We start from the raw sequence: 23,501 nt of genomic DNA, 5'->3' as shown, positions 1-23,501 counted from the left end.
TAAAGGCGGCACTCTGCGCACTCACACACTAGATACACTCAAAGCAATCAGTATAGATCACAAACCCCCACTAAAGGCGGCACTCTGTGCACTCACGGACTAGATACACTCTATGCAATCAGTATAGATCGCAAACACCCACTAAAGGCGGCACTCTGCGCACTCAATACACACTATGCACTCAGTATAGATCGCAAACACCACTCAAGGTGCTAGTATTTTAGAGTACACCAGTGCACCGGATCTTTGCAGCAGAAAGAGGTGGAAACAAAGTAATAACAAGTAAGAGCACAGAGCATTTGCTAAATACACCAGAGTACCAATGTCTGTTGCAGAAGCAGGTGTAGACAAGGTAAGAGCAAGCTAGGAGCAGAATAAGAGATCAAGCTGCAGCCCAGGGGTACAGCAACGGCCAGTGCTACATACCCCCCGCTCGCCCGCCTCACCAACTATGCCATCTTCAGTACAACTGTTGACGTTAGGTGTATGGCGACCAGCAGGGACCTTGGTCAGACACAGCACTTTGGCAGGCTTCTATTCGTCTCCATTGCTCTTCTGAAACTCTCCGGCTTGCGGTGGAGGAAGGGATCATCATGCATCCAGCTTCAAACCACAACGCTCTGCAGGATCCACAACAGCCACTCCCGACGCTCATAGGGTCCCTGGATATGGGTATGGTTAGGCGCTTATATGTCCCATGAGGTACCAAAAAATCAGCCCAGATACATTGTGCTCTTGTTTGGTCGACTACTTACTGTCCAGGGGACCACTCTGGTGGTGATAGTGCGTGGTATAAATGTCCTTTAACATTAACATTACACTTCTCGACGCACCCTAGAGTGTTGTCATGCACTCCCACCTCTTCCCACACTTGCTCTAAGGTCACTTCTCGACGCACTGTAGAGTGTTCTCAAGCACTCCCACCTCTTCCTGCACTGCCTCTAAGGACGCTTCTCGACGCACCCGTGAGTGTTGTCATGCACTCCCTCATCTTCCCGCACTTCTTCTAAGGTCGCTTCTCGACACACCCTAGAGTGTTCTCATGCACTCCCACCTCTTCCCGCATTTTCTCTAAGGTCACTTCTTGACGCACCCTAGAGTGTTGTCACGCACTCCCACCTCTTCCCACACTTGCTCTAAGGTCGCTTCTCGACACACCCTAGAGTGTTCTCATGCACTCTCACCTCTTCCCGCACTTTCTCTAAGGTCACTTCTCAACGCACCCTAGAGTGCTGTCATGTACTCCCACCTCTTCCCGCACTTTCTCTAAGGTCACTTCTTAACACACCCTAGAGTGTCATGCACTTCCACCTCTTCCTGCCCTTCCTCTAAGGTCGCTTCTCGACGCACCCTAGAGTGTCATGCACTCCCACCTCTTCCCGCACTTTCTCTAAGGTCGCTTCCCGATGCACCCTAGAGTGTTGTCATGCACTCCCACCTCTTCCTGCACTTCCTCTAAGGTCGCTTCTCGATGCACCATAGAGTGTTGTCATGCACTCCCTCCTTTTCCCGCACTTTCTCTAAGGTCGCTTCTCGATGCACCCTAGAGTGTCATGCACTCCCACCTCTTCCCGCACTTCCTCTAAGGTCGCTTCTCCACGCACCCTAGAGTGACATGGACTCCCTCCTTTTCCCGCACTTTCTCTAAGGTCGCTTCTCGATGCACCCTAGAGTGTTGTCATGCACTCCCACCTCTTCCTGCACTTCCTCTAAGGTCGCTTCTCGACGCACCCTAAAGTGTCATGCACTCCCACCTCTTCCCGCACTTTCTCTAAGGTCGCTTCTTAACGCACCGTAGAATGTTGTCATGCACTCCCTCCTTTTCCTGCACTTTCTCAAAGGTCGCTTCTTGATGCACCCTAGAGTGTCATGCACTCCCACCTCTTCCCGCACTTCCTCTAAGGTCGCTTCTCGACACACACTAGAGTAACATGCACCCCCTCCTTTTCCCGCACTTTCTCTAAGGTCGCTTCTCGTTGCACCCTAGAGTGTTGTCATGCACTCCCACCTCTTCCTGCACTTCCTCTAGGGTCGCTTCTCGACGCACCCTAAAGTGTCATGCACTCCCACCTCTTCCCGCACTTTCTCTAAGGTAGCTTCTCAATGCACCGTAGAGTGTTGTCATGCACTTCTTCCTTTTCCCGCACTTTCTCTAAGGTCGCTTCTCGATGCACCCAGAGTATCATGAACTCCCTCCCACCTCTTCCCGCACTTCCTCTAAGGTCACTTCTCGACGCACCCTAGAGTGACATGCACTCCCTCCTTTTCCCGCACTTTCTCTAAGGTCACTTCTCGATGCACCCTAGAGTGTTGTCATGCACTCCCACCTCTTCCTGCACTTCCTTTAAGGTCGCTTCTCGATGCACCCTAAAGTGTCATGCACTCCCACCTCTTCCCGCACTTTCTCTAAGGTCGCTTCTCAACACACCGTAGAGTGTTGTCATGCACTCCCTCCTTTTCCCACACTTTCTCTAAGGTCGCTTCTCGATGCACCCTAGAGTGTCATGCACTCCCACCTCTTCCCGCACTTCCTCTAAGGTCGCTTCTCGACGCACCATAGAGTGACATGCACTCCCACCTCTTCCCGCACTTTCTTTAAGGTAGCTTCTCAACGCACCGTAGAGTGTTGTCATGCACTTCCTCCTTTTCCCGCACTTTCTCTAAGGTCGCTTCTCGATGCACCCTAGAGTGTCATGTACTCCCACCTCTTCCCGTACTTCCTCTAAGGTCGCTTCTCGACGCACCCTAGAGTGACATGCACTCCCTCCTTTTCCCGCACTTTCTCTAAGGTCGCTTCTCGATGCACCCTAGAGTGTTGTCATGCACTCCCACCTCTTCCCGCACTTTCTCTAAGGTCGCTTCCCGATGCACCCTAGAGTGTTGTCATGCACTCCCACCTCTTCCCGCACTTTCTCTAAGGTCGGTTCTCAACGCACCGTATAGTGTTGTCATGCACTTCCTCCTTTTCCCGCACTTTCTCTAAGGTCGCTTCTCGATGCACCCTAGAGTGTTGTCATGCACTCTCACCTCTTCCCGCACTTTCTCTAAGGTCGCTTCCCGATGCACCCTAGAGTGTTGTCATGCACTTCCTCCTTTTCCCACACTTTCTCTAAGGTCGCTTCTCAACGCACCCTAGAGTGTTGTCATGCACTTCCACCTCTTCCCGCACTTTCTCTAAGGTCACTTCTCGATGCACCCTAGAGTGTCATGCACTCCCACCTCTTTCTGCACTTCCTCTAAGGTCGCTTCTCGACGCACCCTAGAGTGACATGCACTCCCTCCTTTTCCCGCACTTTCTCTAAGGTAGCTTCTCAACGCACCGTAGAGTGTTGTCATGCACTTCCTCCTTTTCCCGCACTTTCTCTAAGGTCGCTTCTCGATGCGCCCTAGAGTGTCATGCACTCCCACCTCTTCCCGCACTTCCTCTAAGGTCGCTTCTCGACGCACCCTAAAGTGTCATGCACTCCCATCTCTTCCCGCACTTTCTCTAAGGTAGCTTCTCAACGCACCGTAGAGTGTTGTCATGCACTTCCTCCTTTTCCCGCACTTTCTCTAAGGTCGCTTCTCGATGCACCCTAGAGTGTCATGCACTCCCACCTCTTCCCGTACTTCCTCTAAGGTCGCTTCTCGACGCACCCTAGAGTGACATGCACTCCCTCCTTTTCCCGCACTTTCTCTAAGATCGCTTCTCGATGCACCGTAGAGTGCTGTCATGCACTTCCTCATTTTCCCGCACTTTCTCTAAGGTCGCTTCTCGATGCACCCTAGAGTGTTGTAATGCACTCCCACCTCTTCCCGCACTTTCTCTAAGGTTGCTTCTTGACGCACCCTAGAGTGACATGCACTCCCTCCTTTTCCCGCACTTTCTCTAAGGTCGCTTCTCGATGCACCCTAGAGTGTTGTCATGCACTCCCACCTCTTCCCGCACTTTCTCTAAGGTCGCTTCCCGATGCACCCTAGAGTGTTGTCATGCACTCCCACCTCTTCCCACACTTTCTCTAAGGTCGCTTCTCAACGCACTGTAGAGTGTTGTCATGCACTTCCTCATTTTCCCGCACTTTCTCTAAGGTTGCTTCTCGATGCACCCTAGAGTGTTGTCATGCACTCCCACCTCTTCCCGCACTTTCTCTAAGGTCGCTTCTCAATGCACCGTAGAGTGTTGTCATGCACTTCCACCTCTTCCCGCACTTTCTCTAAGGTCGCTTCTCATTGCACCCTAGAGTGTCATGCACTCTCACCTCTTCCTGTACTTCCTCTAAGGAGGCCACTAGACTTACATTTGCTATCAGAATTCTCAGCTCAGCCGCTCCGCCGGATCTGGCAGGTGGCTGTAACATTTATTACTAGGGAGATACACCAGCCCGACATCGAAGCGCTGTAGCCGCAATAACCACCATGAGAGGCACAGGGTGGCATTTTTCCGTCCCTTGCTGGAGAATATCTGCGTATTTATGGTCAGGATGCACCGTAAACCAGGGGAGCCGACTTATGAATTTCCCGGGGGGTGCCCAAACATAGGAAGTGACATCACCGGCAGTCATATGACCGCATTTGCACGTAGTCGCAAACTTGGTGCGAGGTGGGTGGGACGCAGAACAGTGGAAACATTGGGTAGCATGTACTGCATATACTAAAGTCAAGTAAGAAGGGGGTTTAAGCCTTCCAGTTGTATTCCAGCAGGCCATCACTGCCCCTATTGCACCCCTCTATAATCATCCAGGTTGTAGTAGCCCTCAAAAGGCAGTGCAACACAAGTAGGATGGGAGAACGAAATGCCAGCCCATCCTGTGAGTGTGTCAAACCTCAGAGCAAAACCTGTGCGTGTGCCTCCAACCTTGGAGCACAATCTCACTAATTTGGTGCAAATCTTGCAAGTGGGAGCATGGGAATTCCCTGCATGTGTGTGGGCTGCAGACCCCGGATCACATGCTCACTTCTTCAGTGTGAAACTCTGGCTAAGGCTCTTTGGGGAAGCATTCAGGATGGGTCTCACACCTATAAACAGTGTGATATATTGAGTGGTCACCTCACTCCTTGGAGCATAGTATACCCGTTGCTGGTAATCTCACAACTGAACGTACAGTTTCACTCTTGGTCCTCTCAGTGACCCCATGTATATTAATGGAGTCAGTCTCCCATCTGGGAAGACAATTATATTTCTGTTCAAACACTCTGAATTGTCACACCAATTTTCTCGACCTATAGATCCATACCATATTCATTCATTGTGTGTGCAGGGGTGATAACTTGTGTCTGAGGGAGCTCCTGCTGAGAAATGACAATTCGGTCTGTTCAAATGTAAAGCAGAGTGGCTGAGAAGTACACGGACTGTGCCATTAACAATAAAGCAGCTGTGGTGGGTGGAAGTGCTGCTTCGGTGGCATCAAGAGTATGCAATTCCCTGCGGGTAGTGTTGGTCATTTCCTATTGAAGTATAGCAGCCCTATTGAGAAAAAGCCTCTGTGAGAAGTGGCAGTACTGTCCCGACGGTGAGAAGTGTAGTATTTCCACATTAACTATGCTTAAGCACTTTGGGTTATTGAATAGCGCTGCTACATTCTAAGTAATTCCATCCCTTTAAATATATGAGCTCTTGTATAACCACAACAGTGTTGCGTTATTCTGATGGTGATGAAGATGATATCAGACTTGCTCAATAGTTCTAGTTCTGTATCATTAAATGTACTTCAGATCTTCAGAGTCTCGGGAGGATAGCTCAGAGGCAACGTGCTCGCCTTGGAAGCAAGACGACATGGAGCAACACAGGTTTGATCCCCCTGTCCACGCAACACAGGTTCGGTCCCTCGGTCCGCGCTTAGAAACCTCTGGGTATTTACACGCATTATAAATAACCAATAATAATAAATAAATCTGCTGAGAAGAGCTGGGGCTTGTCAATAAGAGTGTTGCAGCTCAACTGAGAAGAGCTGATGTTGTCCCGTCAAAAGTATAGCAGCCCCACTAAGATGAACTAGCATTGCCTCAACAAAAGCATAGTATTACCGCTGAGAGGATGAACAAATTATAGAAGCCCTGTTGGGAAACAGCAGTACTACCACATCAAGAGTATAGCGAGCTAACTGAGGAGTACCAGCATTGCCCCATTTCAAACATGGCAGCTCTACTAGTAGCTGCTGGCTCATATAGATTGCACAGCCCTGCTGAGAAGGGCTGTTACTGTCTCTTTAGAAAATATAGAAGCCCAATGTTACAGCAGCCCTGCAAGTACTGTCCCTTTGAATTTTATTACACTGAACAAGGTCAACAATATGGCAAGATTCGTACTGGGTTCTATGTGATAATTCTGCATTTTGAGTAACAAATACAGAAAAGACTGATTTAATTTGGCCGATTTGTATGGTCTGCAAAATGCCGAATTATCACATTCTACTGCCCTCCCCCTGCAAAGCCCCCCCAAGAAGGTGATCACACCTAACCCCACACCCCCCTCCCGCGCAGTTTCCTTCCTTAGAATTCAAGGGAGCTCCCTCCCTCTACGCCTCCATTCCCCGCCCATAGCATTCACCCTCACCACGTGCACACTCAGAGACATGCAAACAGTTTAATTTGCCCTCTCCCTGCCCCCTCCCTCCACAGATGCAATGCAAGAGGGGTGCACAGATGTGCACAGATTTGGGTTGGGTGTATTTGTACATCTGTGCACCCCTCTTACGAAGAGGGGTGCACAGATGTAGAGGTACACCCAACCCAAAACGATTTTTAGAAATTGATGGATAGACTTGCTTTGCATCTCTGCCTCCATTTCTAAACCTCGTTTTTCCCCGGCTTTTACCCGGGCCGCCAGCGAGAGACACAGTATGGATGGAACAAAGGGCCATCCATCCTGCGTATCTTCTCTCCGCCCGGGGGTAGGTGGGGCCTGCCGTGAACCTGCTTGCACCTTGCTGGCTGTGGCTACAGCGTCCCTTTACACCACTCAGTCATTCTCTACAGACCCCTTGGTGAGAGTACCCCCAATATGACCTCATTGGCATTCACAGTGAGTTCAGTATTATCGGGTTTCAAAACTCTACATGGCTTACGTCACCCCTGATAACCCCCCACAAACAGTGCCTTCATTGATTGATACCCACCTCCCTCCTCGACTAAGGCCTGTGACGAAGCCTGGCTCGGCAGCGTTTTGTGGGGGCGACCTTAAAGGCGGGGTGCCTCCCTAAACCAATGGGTGTTAGGCCTTGGGCAGAATGGGGAGGACCCCAGGGGCGCTCTCCCGTCACCTGGACCACTTGCCAGGGTTCTGTCACTGTAATGCCACCACTTCGCCTCTTAAAGAAAGGCCACGCCCCCAAAAACTCACAGAAGCAGTACCATAACCCCTCCCCAATAATCGCCAATCAGTACCAGGCTCCTTCCCTGAAGTGGACCATTTAAAATCTCCTTCCTTCGCACCTGACGCTGCTGTATGAGAACTCCCCGGGACCTAGGAGACCTCAGTCACTCCCACTGCAAATAAGCAGAGGTCCCTGTGCCTGTCTGTGTCCTCAAACCTGCAGGAAATGTCTGCCAGCTCACGAGCATGCGCCAACCCAGTAAACTATGCGAGGATCAGGAAGTGAAGCGTTCCCCAACTCCACTAAGCAACCAGGGAGCGAGTTATAGCTCTGTCCTCAACGCTGTCAAGCCCAAAGCAGCTCTAAAGAAACATGGCAGAACTTCAAAATGGCTGGGTCAGGGTTAAAATAGACTTAGGCCAGCCCCCTCGGTCTCACTCTGACTCACAGGAGGCTGGGTGCCATGACCAATTCCTGCCGTACAGACCTTCTGAGCCACAGCTACAGATCCTTACTGTGGCGCTGCCCCGTGATGTAACTCGCACGCGGCGGCGTGACGTTGCACGCCGTCGCGTGCTGCATAAATAAACGGGGCGTTCCCGGCCGCGGCAGAGCGTCCGGGAAGCCCGAACTGGCAAGACGTGGGTGTGTGTGTCTGTCGAGTGCGGGGGCTTATGGGACCGCATGGGGGCCGTGACCGACCCCCAACAGTGGCGACGAGTGGATGCGGATGCCCGGGCCCGGCGGTGATCAATGTCACAATTTTTTTCTACACGAAATGGAACGGATGACATTTCGTTTCACGCCGTGGCTGCGGATCGCACACGCGGCTGGCGGCCATTTTGTCAACACGATCGTGGAACTTCTCCAAGCTCCGGTTTGGATGGGGAAGGTGATCCAGGTCTAATTTTTGGACAAACTGCTTGCAGGCAGTCTAACCTGCATATACATGCCCAATTTTTGATTTTTACTTCACATTTGGGCCTCCTACATCTAGTGAGAGCAAGGAGAAGGGCTAAAATGGCAGGGCCAGTTTTCTTCTTCTGTCCTTCAGCCAATTTTTGGAACATTTACACCACTGGTGTTGCTGCAGTGGAGGGGCACTGTGCTTCTTCATCCTCTTCATCATCAGGCTGCTGTGGCCTCTTCTTTGTCCTCTTCATCATCAGGGCGGAGTACTGCAGTGGCGGTTCCTCAAGTGGGCAGTCATGTTTTCTAATTCATCAAAGCCGAAGGCAAGATTCCACCATACCTTCCCCAGGTTGGACTGTCGCTGTGCCTGTGTTAGGGGCATCCAGGTGCGTGGTGGTGGTGGGTGACTGAGTTGCGGCCCACAGGTCCTAGTGTGGGGGTGCCTGTGCGCTCAGGCCCATGAGTGGCGCTGGTGGGCAAGACGGTGGGCACCTTGCAGCCAGACCACCTCCCCAAGACGGTGGCCAAGCGGTCAACAACAAGCTCCTCAGGCTCCAGTGATTCCAGCTCTACAGCCATTGGCCGCTCCACAGCTACCCCCTCAACCCCAAGTAGGCGGTCAAGCTCCTGCGCCTCAGGGGCCACCGGTCGTGTAGCCAGTTGCCCAGCCAGGACCTCCCATCATGGCCCAAGCGCGAGCCCATGCAGCCCTGCAGCCCATCCCAGAATTTGATGCGTCGGGCCCGCCGTCCAGCATGGGGCCTAGGTGGAGGAGGTGGGTCGGTCGTCTCGACATGTACTTCCGGGCCGCCCAGGTGACGGATGACGACAGCAGGGTGGCCACGATGCTGTACTCCGCTGGGCCGTCGGTCCAGGAAATTTTCGAGTCGCTTCCTGCGGGGGATGGCAGCTATGACACAGCCAAGGCAGCACTCCTGGCCCACTTCCTGCCCCTTGCCAACGTGGACTATGAGAGGTTTGTCATGCTGTCGGCCAAGCAAAAGGACGATGAAACATTGGACACTGTTTATGGACCCCGGCGTCGCCTCTCCCAGGGCTGTGCGTGGGGAGATGCGGAGGACATGATTCACACAATGCTAATTCAGGCGTGCTCCTCAGGCAAACTCAGGAGGCAGGTCCTGAGAGAGCCGGGTATCACTCTGCCCTGCATCCTGGAACTGGGCCGCTGCCATGAGGTGGCAGAAGCTCGATCAACTAAGATGGAGACGGGATCCCGCTCAGTAAAGTCTGAGGAGGTGTGTGCTATGTGGCGTGGTGGAAGAGGAGTGAGAAGACCTGGGGTGGGACCCCGGGACAGAGCAGGGAGAGCGGGGGAATCGTGCCCGGGAGCCACACAAATGACCAGACAGGAATAACACTCGAGGAATCCAGGATGATGGCTACAAGATTTCTAATTATGCACAAGATAACAGAATATACAAATTGTCAGCTACGATGTGTGCAGCGCGTTGTAATAAGTTAGTTACAGAGGTTGCCAGAAGGAGCTCTAGGGCGAGATCCCAGATAACCGTCTTAAAAAGAAAGGTCTATAATATGGAATCACGTTGGCGTGGATCCAAGTGGCATTCTGCCTAACAATAACAAACTCTTAGCCCAGATGGAATCAGGCCACAGCCAATACAGATCAGCAAACATACCATATGCGAAAACAACTTAGTACCAGCCATACTGGGCAGCAAAATAGGACAGTGTGGAAAGGAGAAGTAGACCCAGGTGGATGCGGCGTGTGTTGTCCTGGGCAGCTGAGGTCTGCCCGGCCAGGCCTGGTGGGCATGTGTGGCATGCAGAGTAGAATCACAGAATGGCTCAGTGAAATGAAAATAGGGGGCCAATGTGGTATAGACAAAATACCTCCGATATTCTGCCGCATCGGTGGGAATCTGCCTTTTAAACCAGACCACCCAGACGCTTGCCGTGGGATGCTGCAGTGGGTCTTGGCGTGCAGTCTGGGGGTCTCGGCGAGCTCTACGAGGATGGTGGGAGATTGGAGGCTGCTGGAGTTGAAGGGAGGAGAAGGAGCCATGAAGAGGAGGTAAAATCAGAAGGAGGAGTTCATGAACGTTTGGAGGAAGAGGAGCCAACATAAGAGGGGGAGAGTCTGAAGGTGAGTGCTTGGGAGGAAGGAGGAGGTGGAAGCTCTAGTCTGTAGGAGGAAGAGCTAAGATCGGAAGAGAACGAGGGAGAGCTGGATAAATTATTAGCAGGTGGAGTAGACAAGACCAGGAGTAAGAACCAGAAGTTACCAGGAGGCTGTGTTGGTGAGGCAAGTGGAAGAGGCACTATGAGATCCGGTCAGGGAGATCAGAGCAGTGAGGACTCTAGAAGGCAGAAGGTCTCTGTGTACTTCCTGCTAGACAGAGAGGGGGGCAATGAGCTAGAAGGCAGGAGCAGCAGGCCCCAGCTCTACCTCTACGCGCTTGATAAATTAGACTGTTTCCTGAAGTTGGTGGAGGCAACAGAATGGGGCTTGAACCCAGGCTCTTCAGTGACCAGCCGAACTGGGACCTGTCAAACCCTATATTTTATGGGATGGCGTGGATATAGGACCCGAGAAGCCAGCATCTAAATATTAGGCCATGAAGCAGTGAGCAACGCGGGGGGAGGGGCGAGGAATCTACGCTGTCTGAAGGACTTTTTCTAATGGTATGTTTTTGTTGTGCGCAAAGTGTTTACTCATAAACACCTCAAAACAAAATCAGTGACATGTCATCCCCACGAAAAACAAAGCTAACATTTATTTGGTGCTAATAGGGTTGGAAAATGTAGCGTTCTTTCATTATTTGGACAGTCCACCTCATCAACAAGGGCCCTGGTCCCCGGCAGGTTGACAGGCGCACCTTGTTTTTATTTAGATGCTGTGACAAATTCAGGAATGTGGTAAGCATTTTGAGCAGTGAGCCCCAATGTCATCCTTAAACGTGCTCCATGCACAACCTGTTCCTGGGATCCTCAATGGAGCGGGACTCTGAGGCTCGCGCAACCTGTTCCTGGGATCCTCAATGGAGCGGGTCTCTGAGGCTCGCGCAACCTGTTCCTGGGATCCTCAGTGGAGGGGGACTCTGAGGCTCGCGCAACCTGTTCCTGGGATCCTCAATGGAGCGGGACTCTGAGGCTCGCGCAACCTGTTCCTGGGATCCTCAGTGGAGGGGGACTCTGAGGCTCGCGCAACCTGTTCCTGGGATCCTCAATGGAGCGGGACTCTGAGGCTCGCGCAACCTGTTCCTGGTATCCTTAGTGGAGCGGGACTCTGAGGCTTGTGATGTCTGTTTCTGGGATCCTTAATGGAGCGGGACTCTGAGGCTTGCGCAACCTGTTCCTCGGATCCTTAATGGAGCGGGACTCTCAGGCTCACGCAACCTGTTCCTGGGATCCTCAATGGAGCAGGACTCAGAGGCTCGCAAAACATGTTCCTGGTACCTTAATGGAGCGGCACCAGAGGCTTGCGCAAACTGTTCCTGGTATCCTTAATGGAGCAGGACTCTGAGGCTCGCAAAACCTATTCCTGGGATCCTTAATGGAGTGGTACTCTGAGGCTCGCGAAACCTGTTCCTGGGATCCTTAATGAAGCGGGACTCTGAGGCTTGTGAAACCTGTTCCTGTGATCCTTAATGCAGTGGGCCTCTGAGGCTCACGGAACCTGTTCCTGGGATGCTTAATGCAGCGGCACTCTGAGGCTCACAAAACCTGTTCCTGGGATCCTTAGTAGAGCTGAACTCTGAGGCTCGCGCAACCTGTTCCTGGGATCCTCAATGGAGAGGGACTCTGAGGCTCGGGAAACCTGTTCCTGGGATCCTTAGTGGAGCGGGACTCTGAGGCTCGCAATGTCTGTTTCTGGGATCCTTAATGGAGCAGGACTTTGAGGCTTGAGCAACCTGTTCCTCGGATCCCTAATGGAGCGAGACTCTCAGGCTCGCGAAACCTGTTCCTGAGATCCTTAATGGAGCGGAACTCTGAGGCTCGCGAAACCTGTTCCTGGGATCCTTAGTGAAGCGGAACTCTGCGGCTCGCGAAACCTGTTCCTGGGATCCTTAATGGAGCGGCACCAGAGGCTTGCACAAACTGTTCCTGGGATCCTTAATGGAGCGGGAATCTGCGGCTCGCGAAACCTGTTCCTGAGATCCTTAATGGAGCAGGACTCTGAGGCTCGCAAAACCTGTTCCTGGGATCCTTAATGCAGTGGGACTCTGAGGCTCACAGAACCTGTTCCTGGGATGCTTAATGCAGCGGCACTCTGAGGCTCGCAAAACCTGTTTCTGGGATCCTTAATGCAGCGGGACTCTGAGGCTCACGAAACCTGTTCCTGGGATTCTTGATGGAGCGGCACCAGAGGCTTGCGCAAACTGTTCCTGGTATCCTTAATGGAGCGGGACTCTGCGGCTCGCGAAACCTGTTCCTGGGATCCTTAATGGAGCGGGACCGGAGGCTCGCGCAACCTGTTCCTAGGATCCTTAATGGAGCGGGACTCTGAGGCTCGCGCAACCTGTTCCTGGGATCCTTAATGGAGCGGGACCTGAGGCTCGCCCAACCTGTTCCTGGGATCCTTAATGGAGCGGGACCTGAGGCTCGCGCAACCTGTTCCTGGGATCCTTATTGGAGCGGGACACTGAGGCTCGTGAAACCTGCAACGTCTGGAATTGACAGAATGCCTGTCATTTAAGTCTTGGCTGACTTTGCTCGATAGCACTCTGACATGCCCTTGCACCATGAGTTGGGAACTTTGGGGATTGTTAATAATGTCAAACTGACCCCATACTTTACTGGGTAAAGATTCGGATTTGAAATCCCTTGCCAGTGTACAGGATAGGCCTGGTTAACCTCTTGGTCCATTAACTCTGCAGGATTTTAGATTAGTCAATAGATAGATAACGTAGGTTTTGGATCTAGCACATTTTGGGATCACACAGTCCAGAAAGCTCATGAGTGGAACTTGGTCCACACACTTTATGTTGGGAAAATACCCTGTTGTATGGTTAGATGTGTGATTAATAGACATTGTTGCTTTCTGTTTGTTAAAATGAGCTTGTGTATTCTAACCGCTAACCTCCACAATATCACGCTGGAAAAATACTTCTGTGAACATTTGCAGGCATTCCGTAAAGGCCTTAAAACTCTGCTTTTCAATCAAGATTCCTAATAATTGTCACCGAGCTGAGCTCAGGAGTCCGTATCTAGCATCGGACTCCAGTTGCAGGAACAAGCCATTTCTGTAGTTCAACTTTTGGTAAATTGTGTAAACTCATTAAATAATGCATGGTAATGACTGCTATTGCATGATATGAATATAAGATATGCCTGTAACCCTCACTTATGTACTGTACCATATGCCTGTAAACCATTCAATGATGTATCAGATGAATTATATGTCTGTAACCAACTTCTTAAGATCAGGCGCCTAGATACCTCTGGGTTTGGCGCGCTATATAAATCTTCAAATAAATAAATAACATAAATTGCCAGACAAGAAAAGAAGATCCCACACGTGTCTAGCTAATCTGTCTAGCACAGCAGCGCTGAAGGCAGGCTCGGCTTAAAGCACTGTTTGTGTCTCTCGGTATGGGATCCATTCAGGGCACTGCCGCCTGGCACTGCAGTGGGGGTCTTTGCTAAGAGCCTGGCACATCAGGCACAGACACGCACTATTGGGCTGCAATGTTACTAGGCTGCCAGGGCACAATTCTGGGAATTTGCTGTGTTTTATTCGGGTTTTATTGATTTTAAAACTATTTATTGCAGCCATTCGAATGTTAATATATGAAATTGACTATCTAGAATAATAGTAACTGTTATTAGATTTCTCTCCTTAAACTTATTTCAGGGAAAAGAAAAATCTATACACCTTACAACACAAATGTAAAGAAATGTCATATCCAGACTACGGTTAACACATAGACACCTCTATCTAACAGCTTACCCCACAAACTCAGTGAGTTCTGCAACAAAAGCAGGTTCCAGTTCATCTCCATATTTAGTTTCAAATAAGAATCTAATTCAGTTTAAAACTCAATATGAACATCACTGAATTCATTAGAGATATCTTCGAAGATAGGAAGAAGTCCTATAGTTGTTAATTAATTGTTTGATATCATTTATCCAAATAAACACAATTTTGATAGGTTGAGAGAAAATGCTGTCAGATGTTCATGGGTAATATTTGAGGGAATACTGGGCCTGCTGTCTGTGTTCACCTATCGATGTTTCGATCCATGTTTCTCTAAGGCTATTTTCTGGTCTTCTGCAGGGATTGGGCTGGCGCTCATCGCCGCGGTGAAAGGCTACCGCTGCATCATTGTCATGCCGAAGGCCATGAGCCAAGAGAAGGTAAAACTTGACTCGTGATTGCAGCGGCTTCCCAGCAGGAAACTAAACCAGGGCTGCTCACCTGTAGCACATCTTTGGAAGTGTGATGAGATGTGCAGGCCCTACTCTCGAAACCTCCTGGAATACTCATGGATGTGCGGGTGCTAAAAACAACAGTGCAATCTAGGACTCTCAGAGGTTGGGGCGATACGTCGGCTGGGGATGGTCTGTCAAGTATCTGGAGATAGGTGTGATTTTTGCTACTCTCTTGCAGGAGTGATGGATGGGTAGGGTGTTATTTATGGTACTCTCGGAGAAGGTGTGGTCCCTGGTACATTCAGAGGTGGGGTGGTTGTTGGTGCACTGAGAGGTGGCTCTGATCAGCAGTCTGATGCCAGGTGAGGGCGGTTTGTGGCATGTTCAGAAGTCGGTGGCATATTTGAGTACACTGAGGGAAGCGGTTTCTTTGTAGTACACCGAGAGATAAGCGGCACACTCGAGTGGGTGAGATTTCAAGTCTCAGATTGGAGTCGGTTTGTAGTGCCACCCGAGGCCGGTGTGAATTTTGCGTGTATAGTCAAAACGAGATTGTGATGTTTGTACAGCCAAATGTGTGTGTGGTGAGAGAGTACAACTAGCGGTTCAGGGTATTTGTAATGCACCCAGAGATAGCAGTGATTAGTAGTACTCTGATAATGATGCATGTACAAATAAGTAAGTGTGCAGTCTTTGTACACTCAGAGGTGTCTAGGTGGGCGTGGAAATGTGTTTGAAACATTGCAATAAGGGAGTGATGACTGCTTGGGGGGTGAGGGGTGTGTGTGTGTGCACTGACAGGTGTGTGTAACTTGTGCACTGTGCACAGGTGGGTGTATTACACATTGTAGGCCCAGAGTTGGATTGACCATTGGCATTTTTGGCGTCTAGGTGGATATCCTGAAGGGTCTTGGAGCGGAAGTTGTCAGAACTCCTACCAACTTGCTGCAGGATCCTGAGTGCCACATCCGGGTGGCTGAAAGGTTGAGAAGGGAAATTCCCAACTCACATGTCCTGGACCAGGTACCCTTTGAGTGTCGGCGTGTGTGGTGTTCAGTGGGCTTGGTGGGAGGGATGGGCATGTGCACAAGGAGGCCCAGAAGTAGGGTACATGCGAACCCTATAGTCTGAATCACCCCAATATTAGTCCGCGGCTGTTTGATTCCATAGTAGTGAATGGGCATAGATCAGGCGGATCGTGGATGGAATGATACTCAGAAGAGGGCAACAATAGGCTGTGTAGCCTGAGGGGTCTATATATGCTTTACAATTGCTGTTCCCATAACAGTTCACACCTCAACATCAAACTCCTCTTGCAAATCTGCAATGGTTAGACACACAGCAGTTTCCCAGTGCATTTACAGAAAATGTGGGTGACCCTGAGAAAACTGATTTTGGCTGAGTCTCGGGGCCACACTTGATAGTTCCCAGGAAGGGAATAAGAGGAAGGAGGGGGAGGAGCCAATTGGGGGATAATCACAACATGGATGGAAAGATAGAGCGAGGGGAGGAGAGTAAGAGAATGGCTGGTGGAGAGAATTAGAAGGGGGTAAAGAGAGGGAGCTAAAGCTCAATGGCGAGCTATTGACCAAAGTAGGGCAGTCGCAGAACAGTGTGGTGAGGTTTCAGGGGCATATGGGGGAAGGGGATAGAGAGTGGGTGGTGCAGCTATGAGGACAGAAACATGGAGTTATGTGAGCAAAGAAGAGACTGCATCGAGCGGGAAGGAGGGAGAATCATAGAGGCGGACAGGCAAAGGGGAACAGCGTTCGGATGGATGCATAAGAGGTCGAGTAGTAATTGGCCATGGAATGTTTTGTGCATATCTGGGCCTCACTTGCATACCTTACCTTTGTCTTCACGCAGTACCGTAACCCAGCAAATCCGCTATCCCACTATGACACCACCGCCGAAGAGTTGCTGCTGCAGTGCGGAGGTAAGTCACCCAGGAGCGGTTACGGGCTGAATCCATCACACTGCATTTTGGGATACCCAGGCCCTGCCATTGGGATCAGTGGATTCCTGATAGGAAACAAGATGGCCCCTGTGGCCTTTTGCTTTCTATTGCCCGTTACCTTGTTTTACCAAAGTCCTGGGAAGCCCTGACTCTGTCCCTTCCACCTGACTGGCTGTTGGGTGGAAGTACCATATATGGTGGTGTTGTGAAGTCCAGGCCAGACTGGCTGGAGCCTTCCCAGTGACTGTATGTTGTGGGTACACCCTGTGGGTGGGACCTGGGTGAATGGAGTGTGTGACCAATATGCACTTCTTGTTGTGGATGTCTGGTTTCTGGTATGAAACACAATGACTGAGACAGCCCTGCCCGAAACTGGTATGAATGCAGTGTGGAGTTTTGAATGGCTGGGTACTTGTCCCAATACACATAACTTGTTGTGAGTGTCTGGAGAGAAGTGAATGGCCTGAATGCACTATGCACCTGATTGGCTTCCTGCCTGCATGAATGCCCTTCTGACCGATTGGTTGCCTGAGTGTGACCCAGCAGAATGAATGAGAGATCAATTAGTATATCTGGGGGCCTCTCACTGCTAGAATTCGTGTTCAGAAGCTGAAGTCCAAACTACGAAGAGTAACCAGAGTGAAACTGAAGCTTGACCTTGAAGCGATGCTGGAACAGAAGAATTGCTGTTGCCCTTCTTCATCAATCTAAAAGCTGCTGTGTCTCCAAGGACTGACCCAGAGAGGACCTGGTAAGGCACCCTCTTCCTGTGCTACGAGGGACCATCGTGCACCAGCTGATCTTTGCCAAAGCTCCCTGGTATACAGACCTACGACAGGCTGCCGACTGGAGACGGGGACTGCCACGGAATCCCAAAGAGAAGCACCCGGACTGTTTTCTGCCACTGTCGATGACCGTCGTCGTCAACGGCCGTGCTGCCGTTGCCTAAGAACTTTCGAATCACAGAAGAGCCCGTCCGCACCGCCGCCCGTCTTATCCCGCCGGAGAAGGCCAGGCCGTCGACGCACCGAGGAGCATCCGCCGGTGGGTTTCCTGCCACCCAAAGACCACAGAGACACCGACGACTCAACACCCTTGCTGGGCCACAGTTCTTCAAACTCTTTGCGGTCCTGAGCTATCGACACCGAGGTGCCCCGCACGCCTCTTCCTTGCAGGGCGTTTACACTTCCCCGTCAACGAGCACCGCTAGGAAAGAAGCTGCCACTTCACCGTCGTAGTTCACCCTGTTCTCCGTCGGACGTTCGACGACCCGTGACTCCTGCCTTAAAGGGAGAGCACTCAAGAAGGGCTGTCGATTCCCTGACGAGGAATGCTACAAGGCCAGGTACTTTGGGGTTGCAGAACTATTGGAAAGTCTCTTGTGAACAATATATGGACTTTGTTTGTGATTTATCTTTATTCTACAGATTGCCCAGGTGGGCGGATCTCCACACAGAACTGTTTCTAGGTATCGGGGCCAGTATTCTGCCACTTGTTCTAACCAACTGCTTTCCTCTTATATCTATTGTTGGTTTCCGTTACGAACTGATTTGTGTGCCATTTAACCGTACAGTTGATGCACTTTAAAGAGATCTAATAGTAATTGTGGTACCACGTAGAACTGTATATTTGCCATTATAGATAAACAAGTACATAGTGAGTTATAATGATATTGAACATAACCTTGAATATTAATTATACAAAGACTGTGTTTTAACTAATACAGTGTGCGGACATTCCTTTGGGGGTGCTTGGGGACTACACTGTACTTAAGAACCAGCCTGCATCACCTCTTGAGAAGCTAGGCCTTGATTGCTCATCCATTGCTACCAAATAAAGAATCTTGGCTGTGGTCCTCTGTGCCTCTCCTCTACCATATAGAGAGCGGAAGTACAGACCACCCCCTACCAGTCTTTACACTGGTGGCAGCGGTGGGATGATTATGGTTTTAAGAATCAGTGTATAACCATGCCACTTACAAAATATCTGCACTTTGTTAAATTGAGGTTTAGTTGTGTACAAGATAACTGCATTACAAGCAATAGAGTCTATTGCAAATGGTAAATTGACTAGGAGGAGCTTAGAGGCTCTCCAGAGTGCTTGTGAAGCCAGGGAGTTAGACTTTGTGGATAAGTCTAGGGCTGAGTTTATAGCTGCCCTGGTGGACTACCAGACTGATGGTGAAACTCTTGAAGGGGTGGAACAACCAATGAGGTCTCCGCCCCTGGTGTTGTCAATGAATCTGATTATGGGAACGCCACCATTCCTGCTGCCTCTGTTCCAAACCCCAGCACATGCTCTTCAGGGGGGAGCCCTGAAGATTGAACTTTTAAAATTGGAGCTACAACGGGAACAGGTAGCCTTTCAATACAAAAAGTTGGAAACAGAAACTGAGTTGAAGAAAGAGGAGTTGGCACAGCAAGTGATACTCAAAGATAGGGACACTGAGCACCAAAGAATCCAGCTAGGGAAAGCTAGAGTGGAGACTTCAGCTAAACCAGTTGAGAGTGGCAGGTCCCCAGCCACCAAGTTTATGAAAGATTTGGTTGGTGTGTTTGTGGAGAGTTCAGATATCCTCCAATGGATTGAAGGGTTTGAAATAAATGGCTTGTGCAATTCATGATGTTGATAAGAGAGATTGGGCTAAATGTTTGTTAAGCAGAGTGCCTCAGACTGGATATGACTGTATTCTGAAACTGAGTGTGGAAGAAAGGGGTCAGTATGCATGCATAAAGTCTGCTTTAATTGTTTGGCAAGACACCTACCCAATACCTTAAAAGGTTCAGGGATTTTAAGAAAAGAGAGAATGTGTCTTGGGTTGACTGGGTGAGTGCTGCGCACATGAACATGATGGGGTGGATTGATGGTTACAAAGTGAAAACCTTTGTTTGAATTGTCCCACCTGTTGTTTTTTGAGCATTTTTCTGAAACCTGTTCACCAGAGCTGCGTCAGTATGTTGCTGACCAGAACATTTTGGATCCCTTTAAGCTGGCCAGGCTAGCTGACAAGTGGGTCTCCCACCGGGTGTCCCTTAAGGACTCCAGTGGGAAGGACAAGGACAACGAAAAGGGGACCTCTGAGAAAGCTGAGGAGTCCCAAAAGCAGTCACAGTCGGGTAAACCAAAACCTTCCTCTCTTAAGACCCAAACATTTAGTGGGGATAAGCCATCTGTGGGTGGGAATAAGAGTAGTGGACCACCTGCTGCAAAGCAGGCTCCCAGTGGTTCCAGTACCGTACCCCGCATTCCTGGCACTTGTTGGGAATGTGGGGCTCTGGATCACAAGAAGGGTGACTTCAAGTGTAAAGGTAAGGCACTTGGAGTACAGGCTGTCAGCCTGAGCTACCCTTACCCCATGTCTGAGGTGGAGGCCACTGTCCTCCCCTCCTCTACAGGAATCACATTTGGTGCTTCTGTAGAGATTTCCCTAGTGTCCCTTGGGGCCTGGGACCAGTACGCAGAAGTACTGGCGACTATCCCACAGAACACTCATAGGTTTTTGACAAGTGTCCTCTTGAATGGCCAGCCTTCTACTGGTTTGAGAGACACTGGGGCAAGCATGCCAGTGGTGGACAGGACCCTGCTCAAGTCAGAGGACTATGTAGGTGCTCTTCTGAGAACCACCAGGTTAGCTGGTGGGCCTCCCAAATTATCGACTGTAGCCGTAGTCACACTCATGATTGGAGACAAGACAGCAAAGCTTCCTGTCCTGGTTCAGGACAATGTCCCTGCTAACATTCTGTTAGGTAATGATCTAGTAGAGTTGGGGTTGATCTCGGATGGTCTTCCCATGACTGCTGCTGCGGTCACTAGGTCACAGGTGACCCCGGGTCTGGCTGTGAGTCAGGTACCCGAGCCAAAGGCGAGGCCTAAGGCACGAAGAAGGAAGACCAAGAAGGCCACCTCTGTGAAGGGGGCTCCTTTTCTTCCTGCTGTTCCTACAGCACCCATTAAGATCCATGCTCCGGACGGGCTGGGGCCAGTGGAAAACCCAAACTCAACTCCTGAGGGAGAAATATGATAGGATATGATATTTTATTTATATCGCGCTCGTACACAAGTGTTTCAGAGCGTGTCAAGGCAAGGGAGGGGAAACAGGGGAGAACAAAACAGCGATCTTACTAGGCCCAGTGACATTGAGAACGCGTAAGTGCATGGGAGAGGGGGAGGGGAAAAGTGCATGGAAGGGGGGAGGAGTGGAAAGTGCGAAGCAGAGGAGAAACATAAATAACAATAATAGCAATTTGCAAGTGCTAGGTTTAAGGCAGCAGACAGGGTAGGTCTGATAAGTGCAGGAAGAAAAGGGGGGGCTGTATGGGTACAGATACAGAACCCAGTGCAAGGGGTGGCCCGGAGGCAGTGCGGGAGGGTGGCAGGGTGAGCAGGTACCTGGGCCCGAAGGACAGAGGGTGGCCAGGTGCACGGTGCCAAGAGAGAACAGATCAGCAGGGGAGAGGGGGAGCGAAGGCAGAAGAAAAGAGGAAGGTCTTGAGGTGCTTACGGAACCGGAGATGGTTCTCCTCAAGTTTTAGAGTGGCAGGGAGGCTGTTCCAGAGGGAGGCCTCAGCCGAAGACAGAGATCTACCCCCAGCTCGTTTCTTTGAAAAACGACTGACCGTGAGGGAGTTGGAGGTAGAGGAGCGAAGAGCTCGAAGAGACAGAAGACTCTCCTGTGGGAGAGGTTCTCAACCCGGAGGACCACCTCAACCTTCAATGCCTGTTGGCTGAAGGAGGACCCTCCCGGGTGGACTTCTGTAAGGGACAGAGAAAGTGCCACTCTCTCGAGGGTCTGAGGAAACAGGCCCTGTCCCAGGCACAAGGAGAAGTGCCTAGGACATTCTGAATCTATTGGTAGGGTGAGCTCCTTGTTAGTGAGCCCACTAAGCCTGAACCTGGTGCCCTCAAGAGGTTGGTGGTACCCCAGGTTTACAGGCCCTTCCTGCTGCAGTTGACGCATGAGGTGCCCTTAGCTGGTCATCTTGGTACTAAGAAGACTAAGCAGAGGCTCTCTGCCCATTTCCACTGGCCTCGGATGGGAGTAGAAGTGGAGTCCCACTGCAGGACCTGCTCCACTTGTCAGATGTCTGGAAAGACTGGAGGTAGTGTCATTGCCCCACCGCAGCCATTGCCAGTGGTTGGCACACCGTTTGAGAGGGTGGGCATCAACATTGTCGGTCCCCTTGACCCTCCCACTTCAGGTGGATATCGGTTCATCCTGGTCTTGGTTGATCATGTCACCATGTACCCTGTGGCTATACCCTTTCGGACTGTTACTGCCAAGGTGGTTGCAAGGGCCCTCCTGGGCATTTTTACCCATGTTGGATTCCCTAAGGAGGTTAACTCTGACAGAGGATCCAACTTCATGTCTAGTTCTTGAAAACCATGTGGAAAGAGTGTGGGGTAACCTATAAGTTCTCCACCTCTTACCATCCCCAGACCAATGGTCTGGTTGAGAGATTTAATAAAACTCTCAAGGGCATGCTAGGTGCTTTGGAAGAGCCCCTAAGGAGGAACTGGGATCGCCTCCTGCCATGCCTGCTGTTTGCTTACAGAGAGGTACCTCAAGAGGGTGTTGGTTTTAGCCCCTTTGAGTTACTATTTGGACATCCCGTGAGGGGGCCCCTTGCCTTGATCAGAGAAGGTTTGGAAGCCACCCCTCCAGGTCCCGCCAAGCAAGTGGGGGACTATGTGTTAGGCCTCAGACGGAGGATGACACAGATGATGGGTCAAGCAACGGCGAATCTCAAGGCCAGCCAGGAATTGAACAAATACTGGCATGACCTTAAAGCCTCGCAAGTGGATTGGACTCCGGGACAGGAAGTCCTCGTGATGGAGCCTACCGAGCCTAGGGCTTTAGCAGACAAGTGGACTGGACCCTTCAGGATCATCTCCAAGATGGGCAAAGTCAATTATCTGGTTGACATGGGAGTCCCTGGGGTAGCCCCTCAGGTATTCCATGTTAACAGGCTTAAGCCTTTCCACAGGCAAGCAGAAGTCTCATGTCTCTTGCTAGCTTCAGAGCAAGAAGAGGATGAGAGTGAGCCCCTTCCGGATCTGCTGCATAGCAACCCTCAGGATGGCTCAGTGGAGGGAGTGCCTCTCTCTCCAGACTTGAAGACAGAGCAGCAGAGGGCCTGCAGGGCTTTGCTCCAGCAGCATGCCTCTCTGTTTTCACTGACACCAGGCCTTAAACCGTGGTGTAGGCACGAAATTGACACTGGTGACAGTGTGCCTGTCAAAAGCAGGTGCTACCGTATGTCAGATACAGTTAAGAACCACATCCCGGCTGAGGTCGCCAAGATATTGGATCTGGGTGTTATTGAACCCTCAACCAATCCCTGATCCAGTCCAGTGGTCCTTGTCCCCAAGGCAAGTTCCCAGGCAGGTACCAAGGATTGGAGGTTCTGTGTGGACTACCAAGGAGTCAATGCCGTCACCAAAACTGACGCGCACCCATTGCCCATGGTTGATGAGCTTGTGGACACCATGGGTGCTGCCAAATTTGTGAGCACCTTTGACCTCACCTAAGGCTATTGGCAAATAGCTCTGGCGGACCATGCCAAGGAAAAGATTGCATTCTCGACACCAGAGGGACGCTACCAGTTTAGGCAGGGCTTTAAGTGGGGTAAGAAATCGAGGGGGGCCCTCGTTTGGGGGCGTGGCTTGTGGGAGGGGCGTGGCCTAAAAAGTACGCAAATCGTAGGGTATACACACAAATATATATAAATGTTATATATTTGTGTGCGTACCTTACTATGGTTTGTGTACTATGCAAGCCATCTTTTCTAAACATAGAAATATAGAACATTTCTACATTTATAAAAGATGGCTTGCAAAGTACACAAACCATAGTAAGGTACGCACACAAATATATAACATTTATATATATTTGTGTGCATACCCTACGGTTTGCCTAGTTTTCAGGCCATCTTTTTTAAACATTTCGGTTTATAAAAGATGGCTTTGAAAGTACACAATTCAAGCCA

At 50.6% G+C, this 23,501-nt stretch overlaps 1 protein-coding gene across 2 annotated transcripts in view; it reads left to right on the top strand.

Annotated features, from left to right (window-relative positions):
• LOC138525616 (cystathionine beta-synthase-like) overlaps positions 1-23,501 on the top strand; it is a 215,315-nt gene that overhangs the window by 133,297 nt on the left and 58,517 nt on the right. For both annotated transcript variants that reach the window (XM_069635662.1, XM_069635663.1), the window contains exons 5-7: positions 14,464-14,543; positions 15,450-15,581; positions 16,425-16,494. In XM_069635662.1, coding sequence (XP_069491763.1) covers positions 14,464-14,543; positions 15,450-15,581; positions 16,425-16,494 — 282 coding nt within the window. The remainder of the gene's footprint in view (positions 1-14,463; positions 14,544-15,449; positions 15,582-16,424; positions 16,495-23,501) is intronic.

The sequence above is a fragment of the Ambystoma mexicanum genome, chromosome 7p (genome assembly GCF_040938575.1).
Source record: "Ambystoma mexicanum isolate Mex_15411 chromosome 7p, UKY_AmexF1_1, whole genome shotgun sequence".
Taxonomy (NCBI): domain Eukaryota; kingdom Metazoa; phylum Chordata; class Amphibia; order Caudata; family Ambystomatidae; genus Ambystoma; species Ambystoma mexicanum.
The sequence above is the reverse complement of the archived record's forward strand: the minus strand, read 5'-3'. Positions and strand labels throughout refer to the sequence as shown.